Raw genomic sequence first — 14,348 nt, forward strand, 5'->3', positions numbered from 1 at the left:
ATTGCAAGTTCAAAGCCAGCCTAAGCAACTTAATGAGACCCTGAGCAACTTAGCAAGAACTTATCTTAAAATAAAAACCTGAATATGGGACTGGAGACGTGGCCAGTGATTAAGTGCCCCTGAGTTTCAATCCCAGGTTAAAAAAAAAAGAATGAGGATAATAAGAAAATATAGATGTTATTTGTCTGATAATTGTAAAAGGATGTTCTACTGATTGACCTCTTATTCATTTAAGGGTTCATGTGGTAGTTCATTGGCTTAATGGATGGAATGTCATACTTATTGTCTGGATAGTTGAAGAATAATAAGAAATGCTAAAATGAGGATTGAATACAAAGGATAATACACCTCCTAGTTTATTAGGGAATTAGAGATTGTTATGATTTGGATATGAGGTATCCCCTGAAAAGTTTATGTGGAAATTCAGAAATGTCAGAAGTACAATGATTAGATTTTTAAGAGCCATAACCTAATCAGTATATTAATCCATTTGGATCAATAATTTGAATGGATTACTGGGTTGTAATTTAAGCAGGTAGGGTGTATCTAGAGGAAATAGGTACTTAGGGGCTTACCTTTGGGAATTGTCTTTTGTCTCTGGCTCTAATTCTCTTCTCTACTTCCTGGCTGCCAGGAGCTGAGTAGCTTTCCTCTGCCACACCCTCTGCCACGCCCTTCCACCAGAATGATCTACTTCACCTCAGGCCCAGAGCAATGGACTCAGCCAACCATGAACAGAATCTCTGAAACCATGAGCCAAAATAAACTTTTCCTCCTCTAAATTATTCTTGTCAGGTATTTTAGTCACAGTGACAAAAAGCTGACTAACACAGGAATGAATCATAAAATTGCATAAGCAAATAGGAAATATTATTCTGGCTTAATATGGGGAGGTATGTTGAGGGGATTTGCAGGTGTATGTTATCTGGGTCTCCCAGAAGATCAGGGGAAAATAAGACTTGTATTTCTACTGTTAGGATTAGGAAAAGAAAGCCAAAAATATATTTAATTGTACAGTAGATGTAGAATAGAATTTTTGTCTGAGTCGGAAATTATTTCTGGTGGATATTTTATCCTGTTTCATGTAGGAATAGAAGGTGAATTATCGATGGACTTGAGATAATAAATGGAAAGAAGAATTGGAAAGCAAAGATCACATAAGAGTGTCTTTGTTGAATGAAAGTCCTCTCAGATTCATTCTACCAGATTAGTACCAATGTAAGGAATAGCTGCAAGAAGATTAGTAATGACAGTTGCTCCTCAGAAAGATACTTGTTCTCATGGTAGGACATTACTTATAAATACTGTGGGTATAATTGCAAATTGTAGGATGGTTCCAATATTTCAGGCTTCTAGAAAAGTATAGGATCCATTATAGAGGCCTCTGCCTGTATGTAAATATAAGCAGGAGAATAATACAAAGGCTCTGTTTGCATGAAGGTATCCAGAACTTCCTCTGTAATTTATGTCTCAACAGGTAAGAATGCAATTATTGTGTCTGATGCATAGTATGTAGCTAGGAATAACCTAGCAATGATTTGTAAAACTAGGCATGCTCCTAATAGCCCAAATCTCTCTGTGCTGGATGGAATATTTGCTAGGTCTGGTAGGTCAATGATGAATGGTTAATAATTTTAATCAGCAGATCGGTTTTTCAGATGTTGGTCACTAAAATTTCTGTAGTTGAAATAAAATAGCGATTTTTCATGTGTTTAGTCATGGTTTAATTCCATGTAGAAATTTTATACTGTATTTTTATTAAGTATTATTTTTGCTCCAAGTTTGGTATGAATTTTTTCAAAACCTTCACTTATGAATTGGGATTATTAGTAGTTGGATTGGTTATGAGATTGTATTCAATTTTGGTGGGTTGTTTTTAATTTTAATGATGTTTTAGATTTATTTAAGAGGACTAAATAGTTGTGGTGTTTGAATATACCATGGCAATAGTTACTGAAGAGTATCCTGAGACTTGGGGTCTAGTGCAGTAATTTGGGGTACATTAATTTTGGATTTTTCCAAGGAATTTTTTATGATTATATGGATAATGAATTATGATGAAGTAGAAATTCTTGTTAATTCTAAGAATTTGGAAGATTGTTTTTGTGGGTGAAAAGGTAAATCATCTTTGTGAATATTCCATAGATGTAGCTATGTTATATAGTTATGGAAGTGTATTGATTAGTGATTATATCGATAGATTTTTTGTTAGTAGTTTGTTATAATTAAAATTACTCATGATAATGAAATAATTAATGTCATAGCTAGGAGGAGTGAGATTAAGACAGGGAAGAAATAAACTGGGCACAGTGGCACACGCCTGTGACTTCAGAGACTGAGGCAGGAGGATTGCAAGTTCAAAGCCAGCCTTAGCAACTTAGTGAGATCCTGTCTCAAAATAAAAAAATAAAAGAAGTGGCTGGTAATGTGACTCAGTGGTTTAGTACCCTTGGTATCAAAAAGAAAAAAGAAATAGGTCAGTGGTGCTCGCCTATAATCCTAGCTACCCTGAAGGCTGAGATAGGAGGATCTCAAGTTTGAGGCCAGCTTGGGCAATTTAGTGAGACCCTGTGGTCTACTACCACTACCACTGATGAAGTAAAGGGCTAAGGGAGTAGCTCAGTGTATGATAGCACACTTATAGGTTGAATACCCAGTATGTCCCTCATTGCCTCCACCCAACACACACAAAGTAATGCAGTTTGACTAATCTCTTTAGGTCAGAAATAGTTGTCAAAACTGCTATTTGAAGGTGGTGAATAATTTTCAAAGCTTTTTCTAATCAGATTAGATCTAAAAGAGTATATGGTGTATTTTGAGTTGCTGATAATTTTGTGAATGGCAATAAGTGGTGAACATGGTTAGGAACAATTTTAAGAGACTTGAGAATTTACATTTATTTTTTATTTTTTTTTCGGTGGCGGGGGGCACTTGACCACTGAGCCACATCCCCAGCCCTATTTTGTATTTTATTTAGAGACAGGGTTTCACTGAGTTGCATAGCACCTCACCATTGCTGAGGCTGATTTTGAGCTTGTGATTCTCCTGCCTCAGCCTCCAGAGCTGCTGGGATTATAGGCATGTACCACCGTGCCCAGCTGAGACTTGAGAATTTAGAGGTGAGAAGTATAATCTTTAAAGTTAGCCATTGCTAGGTTGGTTCAGTTGCTAAAGTGAAACCTAAATTAGTTACAGCAAAGGCTGATATTTTTAGGTAAAATGGTACAGTTAATTGGGGCTTGTTTATAGGAATAAAATTGTTGGAAATGAAAAATTCAGCAAAAGTGCTATTACAAGATATTTGATTTAACTTACTGGGGCAGGAGCTCGTTCATGTTAACTAAGTATAGAAATCAGGGTTGTCCTAGAAGTACAAATAGAATGTTTGTGCCATAGACATCTCTTAGGAAATAGCAGTGAGGGTCATTAATAGGGATCAGGTGTTGCTTACAACATAGTTGAAGACTCAATGATTAGATCTTTGGAATAAAAGCCTGTAAGGGTATACCTGTAAGTGCTAGGCTTTCAAAATTAATGAGGAAGTGAAAAATGGTATGTCTTTAAAGAGATCTATTTTTGGAATATCTTGTTTGTTGTTAAGGTTATGGATAATAGAACCTGAGCATACAAGTAGTATAGCTTTAAAAAATATATGTGTGCAGTTATGGAGAAATGCTGTATGTGGTTGATTAGTACCAATTATTAATCGTAGTTGACTTGAGGTAGAAAATGTGAGCTTTTTTATGTCATTCTGTTGAAGTGCAGGTGACTAGCATGGTAATAGTGCATATTTTATTAATGTTTGGATTGTTTTCTTATCTTTAATTAATGGGTAGAAGCAGGTTAAAAAAAAATCCTGCTACTTCTGTAGTTCTGGAATGAAGTACAGCTGATAACCAGCATAGGCTCTTGCATTGCCGAGGGAAATAATAGGTGGAGGCAAAATTGGGCTGATTTACCAGTTGCTATAGTATTCATAGTCCAACTAGAAGAAGAAGATGAGGCTCATGGGTGAGTATATTTGTTGAAGTTCTAATGTATTTTTGAGTATATTTAAAATCTTGCTATGCACAGAATGAATCCAGTATCTCCAATATAAAATACAAAATTGCTGAAAGAGCTGTTGTATTTGTATCTGTTTGGTCATCTAATTTGGTGATGACCCAATTTGATTTCATGACTTGAATGAATAAACAAATTAAGAGTTGGAATTAGGCTAAAGATAAAAAGCATGAGGCAGAGATTTTTATGTAAAGAGGGTAAGAATTATCTTTATAGTTATAATAGGTAATGTTAGAATAATAAATGACAGTATAAGAGAATAAGTTTATTACTTCTATTTGGAGCTGCACTGATGTTTTGGTTCCTAAAGCCAATAAATTACTTCCATTCTTTAGGAAAGCCATATTATTTTACATGGAGACATGAGTTAACAGTTCTTGTATCTTTTCTCAGTAAATAAGGAGTTTTTAGCTTCTATTGTTAGATTTACAATCTAATGTTATGTTTAAAGTATATTCATAGTATATGACCCTAAAATAATTTTTGGATTAACTGATGGGGGGGACACATAAAGATATTTCATTGTGAGAAGGATGAAATATTGTTAATGTGATATGTAAAATTTCCATCTTGTGTTATAATTGTTATATAGTGTGTATAATTCTGTAATAAACATGTTAAGTCCTGTTAGAATAATTGCGAGGTTAGAATGTAGATCAAGGATCAGGCTTCCAAAATTGTGGAGTTGCATATTAGTCCTAAAACATCCAAGCAAGCTGACAGCTGATTAGTTGAGCCTTTGTTTAGCAGACAAAACTCTAGCTTGGAGGGAACAAGATTCTGGGACTTCTTGAGTAGTCATGAGACCTCTGGACCATAGTAACAGCCAGTGTGAAGCTCAGGGACGGAATCCTTCCTACAACACACAGCTGTAGAAGACAATGATGAGGGCTGACCAGAGAGCCAACTCTGGATAGGCAGTGACTGACCATGAACTCACGTTAAGGTCAGGTCTCATCTTTCCTGCTGAGTGTTCTTATAATGACTCTCACTTGGTGTGCTCCATAATTCTAGGTAAGCTGGGAGCAGTCTAGCTGAGTAGTTAAGAGCACAGGGCCTAGCTACACTCTCTGAATCTGGATACTAGAGCTTTGCACTATGATCTAGTTTCACAGAATCTACCTCATAGCTAAATTAAATGCCAAATATCTGGTACTCAGAGACATTTTATAATTATGTCATTATAAGTTGTATTGAGGTGAAAATACTCAGCCATTCATAGGATTATGAAGAGCCATATTTGGGCTTGAACATCATAAATATTCTGGATTCAGACAAGTATCTGTAACTATATTTCCAAGGAGATAGACAACTGAAATTTTCTCCTATATTCAGTTGAACATGGAGCAGCTTTATTATTTAGAGCAATCCCAGGAGTAACAAGTCACAGGTGTCTATTAAGTTTAATCTTCCCAGTCTCTTCCTTCTTTTCAACAATCCTCATTTTTTAATATATACTTATTTTTTAGTTGTAGGTGGACACAATACTTTATTTTTATGTGGTGTTGAGGATTGAACCCAGGGCCTAGCATATGCTAGGCAATCACTCTACTGCTGAGCCACAACCCCAGCCCCCAAATCCTAATTTTTATAGAGAATCCACTCTATGTCAAGTGGGCACAAGATTCGTGCCTAATCAATTACGTGACTGAATCAGAGGGATCATAATTCCTAAACTGAATCCACTGGGGCCCTTCCCTAGTCTTATCCTGCCAAAGCTTATTGAGGCACATCAACTTTTTACTTCAGTTGTTGCTAAACTCCTGGGACTGAGTTTGGTTCAGAAACCATTAAGCAAGCGTGTGGTGACAGTTCATTTTGAGAATTAAGTCAAGCCTTGAGGGGCAAATTAGAGAAGGAAAGTAGACACAGAGCCCTAGTGATGTGGTGCGCTGGGTCCCTTCTCCTACTAGCTAATTCCCTGAAGTCATTTGCCTCCCTGGACTTCATTGTTGTGTTAGCCTGCTTTGGGTTCTGTTCCTGCCATTAACTAAGACCTAACTAACAAAAAAAAAAAAATGAAAACAATGAGCATTAGAATTCACAGGTGCTGCTAAGAGAGATGGAAATACAGGTGTACCATGGAAAAAAGGGCAAAAGCAACCCCAAAGAAGGGGTTATATTGAAACAACAGCAAAGGTGATGACTTTCACTTAGCACAGAGAAAAAAAAGTTTGCTTTTTGCAGTGCTGGGAGTTGAATCCAGTGTCTTGCACATGTAAAGCAGGCAATCTACCACCAAGACATACCATGAGCAATAAAGTATGTTTGAATATGCTTTCCAGTTGATTCTGATATACACTAGTGTTTGAAAACCTTGTTCTAATTGATGTTTTAATACATAACACACCTGTGATTCCTTACCATCACTTTTCAAAAAAAAAAAAAAAAAGATAAATTTATGTCAACAATGCTAACCTCACAGGTGCATAGAAAGTAAACAAGGGATTACCTTCACTGACAAAAAAAAAAAAAACATAGAAAAATAGATTATTTTTAAGATACAGGTTATAGTTCTGAGATTGGGACATGTAGCTAATAAAAGATACTGATTGGGTCAATAGTTTTTAAAAATTCAAGAGAAAACAGTGACTTCAATTCTTCAATTTGCTGTTCCCCAAAAGGAAATTTGCCTGAGACTTTTATTTAAAGACAAATGTTTTTTACAATCCATGAATCTCTTCTTGGAGCATACCTTTCCATCCCCTGCCACCAGCCTTCTCCCTCATTCCTATTTTTTTTTTTTCTTAATCAGTAACATATTTTAGGAACTCAAAGCATTTTCATGGTTTAAGCAAAACTATCAGACTTAATCTGAAGCTTACTCTTTATTCAGAAAAACTCCTATGGATTGTTACTTTCTAAGTTATGAGTACCTCTTTTAAAAATCCTTTACTTTTCATACACCTGTAAGTTTAGAAGTGTTGATGTAAATTTCACATGGTTTAATTGGAGCTTAATTTTAAAATTTAAGAACACAGGTAGTTAAAACTTACAGTAGTTACATGCTATTATATGTACCTATGTAAATATGAATATTGCCTGTGTAATTTAAAACTGTCTTTTTTGGGTATTATTTGATATTAAAGATCTGAATATAAAGTTACTTTATAAATTGCTTTTCTTTAACTCTTCTAGGACAAAAATCTCAACAATTCTCCATCATTTCAGCAGTATTCTATAAAATTCTGATAAGCACTGAATCAAGTTTTTATATCCAGTATCCATGGATCACTGACTCTATTTCTGGATTTAAAAAATGTAAGTTTATTTTCACTTTGGCTCTGGGTAGAATATATTGGCAATTGTACTCATATATCAATTGTGTAAAGAACTATATGCTGACACAATATTATTTTAGGGGCTGGGGTTGTGGCTCAGAGGTAGAGAGCTTGCCTAGGATGCATGAGGCCCAGGGTTCAATCATCAGCACTACATAAAATAAAAAAATAAATATATTGTGTCCACCTATAACTAAAAAATAAATATTAAAAAAAGATTATTTTGAAGGAATGAATGGGTTATTGATCTGTAAGGAACATAGCTAGAGGTAAGGCCACACATTCAGAGGCACTCACATTTTTCCTACAAGTTTCTAATCCTTTGTCTAACATAAAATTCAAGTTAGACATAAGGAGTGGGGAATAGGCTGAAGTTCTAAAGCTAGCATTTAATAGACTACCACACATTTGAAACGGGTCTGTGACCACTGCTACCAAATCTATAGAAGGCAATCAGCTAGATATTTGAGTACTCTCCCCCCACCCCAATATTAAACTGGTTAACACACCAACATGTTTTATATATTTACAATCTGAACTAAACTAAATCAAACTTCCTACTGAGTGTATCCCAGGACTTGTACTATCTTTACCCAAAGAGCTAAATATTATTATCTATTTCTTTTAACTCTACAAATATACTGTTAGTACAAAAACAGGGGGAAAAATAATTTTTTCTTCATAGTGAATGAATAACAAAAACCTGTTGGCTCCAGGATGTATTCCTGTTTTGAAAATTGTTGGATGATCTGAAATTAGTAAATGTAAAATTCACAGTTGCCTTTGAATTCTTTCGGGTTCCCATAAAAGGGAGTAAACTGGCCTGAATAGAAGCTTATTTATTAAGAACAAAGATCATACAGTGGACTTTACACTTGGTTTCACATCTCTTAGGGCAGTCTGTAACCCATCTATATGTGCTGTTATTTGCACTACTTGAGCACCATAGGGTAAGTAGCTTAGAAATAACTATCTATCCCAATTATCTAACATAGATCAGGCAGCAGTGAAAGCATACTGGAAAAGCCCCTGGAAATTAGATCTGGGTTCTAGGCAAATATCCTTTGCTGATTTACCATGGCCTAGGGAAACTTCCTAAATTTCTCCAACCTGCTTTCTCCAGAGTAAAAGATGAATAACTATTCTGCATATGTAACATAATTATTGAAGGGTTCAAATGAAAAAGGGAAAATCAGCTTAGCAAAGAAATCTTAGGAAAAAAAGAATGAGATTAAATTCAAGGGCTATGAATCCCTTTTAATCTTTTCATTCCTCATTCATAAATGAGGGATTTGGCCCCAAAGCAGAATTAGAAAAGCTAAGTCATTTTTAAAAAAAATCATAATATTACTGTACTGAAAACAATTCAGTCACAGTATCAATACTGATTATTCCACAGGCATAAGGAGAGAGAATGAATACAAACAACTTTTCCAAGGCATGAATAATAAGGTAAAAATCATTTAAAAAATTCAGATATTAATGAAATAAGATGAAATCAAAGCTGGCATAGATTTATAAAACTGGTAAAAATACAAGAGTAGACTTTAAATAGTTTTAATGAATCCACTTCCTTTATTGCAGTAACCTCTTTACAAAGCAGCACTGCAATACTCAAGGTTAAAACATTAGAAAAGCATTTGTGTGACAGTTATAGTACAGTGTTATCAAAATATTACATTTTCAAACTTAGTAGATAATCATCCACCAGAGCTCAAATCTTTAAATTATTTATTTCCATAGTCTTAAAAAACATGTAATGTCAGAAAGCAATATAAAAAGGATGTAAAAGGAAATCTAAAATACAAAGGAAACAATGTAACAAATAAATATTTGATTTTAATTAACTGTTAATAAATCAGCTTAACACCAACATTCTCTCTAAACCCATTGCATTCTTACCTATGGGAATAATTAATTCCAATGCCCCTGTGTAATTATCACCAATGATTAGACTAAAAAAAAATTTTGGCATTCAAATAATCAAAATCAGCATAAATAAAGTAAAACAGTGTCAACACTAGTGAGCATCTCAAGAACTGCTAAAAAATTTTTTGAGCACTACAATAATTTTTGAAAGTTTTTGACCTGGTGTCTAGTGTTAAGTGAAAGTAATGATTTTTTTTTTTTTTTAAGTGAAAAGCTTCTTACATTATTTCACAGACAATATTACCCTCCCCACATTATGCATATTTAGATATATTTTATGTACTTTATACACACATGTATGATGCATGACATTTGGTTCCTGTAGTACAGAGCACAATGTTGTTTTCCTGAATGGGAAAAACAAAAACAAAACAAAATAAGTGTACCTGTGCATATTTCAAATTAGCAGCACTCAGGCCATGCCCTATTATCCGTTTAAAAAGTTCACACATGATATTATTTACTGAACAATGTGACATTTCTACTGTCTCCCCCCAACACTGCAAAACCTGCAATACATTGAACAATGCTGGGAGTTATAATGTAGGAAATAATTTTTAGAAAAGTGATTACTTCCTTTTCTTAATATTCTGAATTTGAATTATCAGAGTTCCAATTTTTATTAATTCAGTTCATACTCATGCAGCAAAAATACTGCAGCACTGAAAATAATTTTATAGATTTCTAACAAGATTCACAAGAACCTGCATAAATTCCCCACCACTGAAACTCAACAATGAACCCACTGAAAAGTACTTTAGATGAAATGTTCACCATTTTCTAACTGGATGATAGTTGTGTGAAGTTACACTGTGCCCTTCAAATGATCAGCTTTGTTCTCTATGAAACCTGTAATCTGTCAATTTGATTTTGAACATGTTTACTAAAACCAAAAAAGTTTAATACAATGAATCTCGATCACTTTAAAATGCAAAACACCAGCAACACAAATTTCATTACATATACACATATGTATCTGTGTATGCATATACATATACACACACACATACAGATATGTAGACATAAATCCCTTGAAATGTTTTTAGGAAATCCTTCCTTGAATAAAAAAACAAAAACAAAAATAAAAAACTTTCACATTAATAACTATTTATAAAGCTTTTAGTAACAGTACATACGCACTGTCAAATTGTACTAGTAGACTATGATGTCAAGAGACATTTCAAACGCACAAACTGGCAGTTTTTCTTAACACAAAAGTTTTAAAGTATTAAGAATGGATTAAATTTTAATGTTCAGAATAATCTGTTCAAACCTGAGTGTATTAAGACTAAGTGTACTTGACAATCAAATGAATTAAGCCTAAAAACATTTCACTAATAAATCAGTGGTCCATTTAACCATTTGGTGAAACATTATTTTAATGGATTTATAAAGGATGGTACAGTATAGTAAAATTCCATAGTGTTTATTGAAATATTCTATTAAATGACTTTGTTTTGTCTAAATTTCCTCCAGAAATATCTGTAAGCATTTCTTAAAAGTCCCTCAGATTTGAGAGAAATTTTTAAATTAGGACAGATCTCTCTTAAATACAAATGATCTTGAGGATTTTTATTTAAAGAATAACATGTGAATTTTCATCATGGTATATAGAAGTACTGGGTAAATCTTCAACCTTTTAAGGTTAAAAAAAAAAACAGTCAATTGGGAATTAAACAAGGTATTTTGAGCCTTTTCCCCTAGCTCTACATTTATATATACTCTCATAAATCTAACATTGAGGTTTACTTTTTGGTTATTGACCCCACTTTTTTCCCCATTTTTCATTAGCTTGCCCTAATTCTCACATTTAATATCTAACAGATACTTTTACAAAAGTAATAGAAAACATACAGTACTCAACATTAATTGGTCAATGGAAGATGAAAAGCAGTGTCCATTTTGTTTTATGGTGAGACTAGAAATAAAATAATATCCAAAGGCAAAGTTTGACATTCTATAAATTTATAAAAGAGGATATATATGGATGAAATTTGGTTAATTTCAGAAGGCACCTCAAGGCTAAAGGCTTTTTATAACTCCTTTAATCAATCAAAAAATAACACACTTTTATTGCTATTCAAGTAGCAAGGGAAAACTTTACTTTCATATGAACTTCAGTCCAACAAGAATCATCATTAAGACTGAGATACAGAATTGACTACAACTGAAGTCTCCATACACTTATCACTGGAGCAACTTTCCTGTGTGCTTTCAAATTAATGAAATAGTGAAAGAAAAGTCACAGTTTGCCATTGTGATGTTAATGTGTCATTGAAGATTTCAGTCACTTCACTAGGCACTGAAGTACCATTCTGGGAGCAGTCCATTGTGTAGAACACTTAAGAATAGAAGGTAAGGACACTCTGATGATTCCCACGAACTAGGAGGATTGGTGGCAGGTCCTTCGATAGAGCTTCTAACCATGCCATGTAGAGGGCGCTAGACACAGCACCTTTACGAGCAACTGGGAGACTCCTGGGATCAAAAAGAAAGAGGATGTTGAGTGATGCTTTTAAATTGAGGAGAAAATGTAACAAATGTTATAAATTAACAATACTAACAGTAACTAGAGCTGGGTGTGATGGTACACACCTGTAATCTCAGTGACTATGAAGACTAGGCAAAAAAATGGCAAGTTCGAGGCCAGTCTTAGCAATTTAGCGAGTCCCTAAGCAACTTAGGAAGAACATGTCTCAAAATAAAAAAATAAAAAGGGCTGAGAGGTGTGGCTCAGGGGTTAAGTCGCCCTGGATTCAATTCCCAGTACCAAAAACAACAACAACAAAAACAGTAACTAGAAATTACTACAATTACAGAATAATTCTGAGTACAGGGAAATTCTGTACAGGGAATATCAACTACAATGTTTTCATGTCACTATTCTCATGTTTTCAGGTTTCAACAAAAGATTTTAAAATATCTATTCATAAGGATAGGGAATAATGATTTGCAGAAACTACTACTATTACTACTTACTACTACTACTACTACTACTACTACATATAAACTATCTCTGAATCTCAAATTTATCCCTTTTTTTAAATAAGGATAACATTATTTTAGGAGAAATAGATGTTTGTATCAGAATTTAGAAAATGGAAGTTACTTATAGATAAAATTTAAACATCATTAATGCTACATATTTTTAACATGAGTTTTAATTTCTATTTATAGACTATATAGTAATGACCAGTTGACTTGTAACTTTTTCTCTAAATTTCTGTTTTAGCATCCTCCAATACAGTATTTGATCATCATCATCAAAACCCGAACTTAATGGAATAATAAGTGTTACTTATTAATCAAACTAACATTCCTTTGGTACTACTTCATTTCATTTGGCATGATTTTTGGAGATCTAAATTTTCCTTACGTCTACCCTCCCAGGTTCCAAGACCGAGAAAATTCGGGTTCATTGTGATATCTCACTAACCTATTGCAGTAGAGAAATCAAAGTAAGCATTAGCAGCTCTATTCAATGCAAAACATTGTGTCCATATGTAAAGTTTGTGTGTGAGATTTGTGGGTTTGGACAGGAACCACTATTCCAATTTAATCCTTAAAACAGTATGAAGTTATTTTCACAAGGAAGCTGTCTAGGTTCAAATTTTAGTGTGGGGCCATTCTATCCCAACATGTGTAATGGCTAGGCTATAGTGTTTTCAAAACTAAAGAATTTTGAAAGAAAAAATTCCAGCTCTTCATGGTGGCACACAGGTATAATCCCAGTGACTCGGGAGGCTGACACAGGGGGATCATAAATTTAAAGCCAGCCTCAGCAATGGTGAGGAGCTAAGTAACTCAGTGAGACCCTGTCTCTATATAAAATATAAAAATAGAGGTGGGGATATGGCTCAGTGGTTGAGTGCCCCCGAGTTCAATTCCTGGTATCCCCCGCCCACCAAAAAAATCCAGACTAGCTTATTATGATAAAGAATTACTTAAGATTTATATAAACTTAAATAAGGTTTTTGTCTTTTCTCCGAACTTAAATGATTTCTCAATTAAAACAAAGTATATTTAAAAGTTTGTTTTTCCTTTGTATAACTAGTATGTCTTGACAGAGCACTAAAAGTGCTTTTAATAGAAATTAATCAAATACATTATCATAAAATGAACAGCTAAGGAAATCTTAATACAAATATTACTTACATGACAATAATGTTAGCTGTGCTTGAATGTTCCTTTAATAGTTCATTTAACCTGATCTGCCGGTATGTCTGAAATGAAACAGAACAATCTAGCATAGTAATAAGAAAACAAAAACAAACCAAAGTGAACCATGGAGTGATAAAAATATCTTTTCCCTGTTTAGAAACAAAATTGATGCCTCCTACTATTCACACATAAATCCACTTAGATTTAATTTACACAACTGGTTTATCTCATATCAAAATGTAGGCCTTTATATTTATGTTTTAAGCATTTTTTTTAAATCACATGCAAAATTAATGAAGGAAAACAGAAGAGAAAGAATACCTTGGTCTTATAAAGCTCAAGCTCATTGTCTGTTATTCGCCATGGTTCATCTTCTTTCATTTTATCTGCAATATCTTGTTCTTTATCATCTTCATGAAGTCTATATGGCTCAATCATTTCATCAAAAGCTACAATGCTTAAGAGAAAAGAATTTTAAATTACAGAAAAATCTTAAACAGTAAATTATAACTTGTGAAGTCGGTGTTTATTTTTTATGCTTCCCTCCATACCCCAACTATATTGATAATTTATTTAGAAAATAGTTTTTGTCTCTAAAACTACACTGACAATAATAAAACTGCAGCTAAAGCTAATCTTTTGTCCCTGTGCCCATGCTGCAACCTAAAATTCTACCACAGTAGCTGAAATGATTCTTTTGACTTAGAAGACAAATTGTTTTACTATTCTGCTCAAAACACCAAGGCTTTCCCAAGTACCAATGAATACAAGTAGTGTTAGAAAATATAGTAGAACATTCTGAAGGGGGGAAAGGGTAGATAGTAAAAATTTAAGAATTTCTAGATCCAATGATACTTACTAGGGCAAAAGACAGTGAAAGACTATGAATGACATTTTAATAACCCATGAATATAA

At 33.8% G+C, this 14,348-nt stretch overlaps 1 protein-coding gene across 1 annotated transcript in view; it reads right to left on the minus strand.

The window, feature by feature from the left end:
• Positions 1-8,895: 8,895 nt before the first annotated feature.
• The window catches only part of Slc12a2 (solute carrier family 12 member 2), a gene marked incomplete at its 5' end in the record, with an annotated part of 101,428 nt that continues 95,975 nt past the window's right edge, over positions 8,896-14,348 (minus strand). Inside the window, 3 exons of the mRNA XM_015500864.2 lie at positions 8,896-11,750; positions 13,428-13,495; positions 13,755-13,890. Of these exons, the coding sequence (XP_015356350.1) occupies positions 11,615-11,750; positions 13,428-13,495; positions 13,755-13,890 (340 nt within the window). The remainder of the gene's footprint in view (positions 11,751-13,427; positions 13,496-13,754; positions 13,891-14,348) is intronic.

Source organism: Marmota marmota, unplaced genomic scaffold (genome assembly GCF_001458135.2).
Source record: "Marmota marmota marmota unplaced genomic scaffold, marMar, whole genome shotgun sequence".
Classification (NCBI taxonomy): Eukaryota; Metazoa; Chordata; class Mammalia; order Rodentia; family Sciuridae; genus Marmota; species Marmota marmota.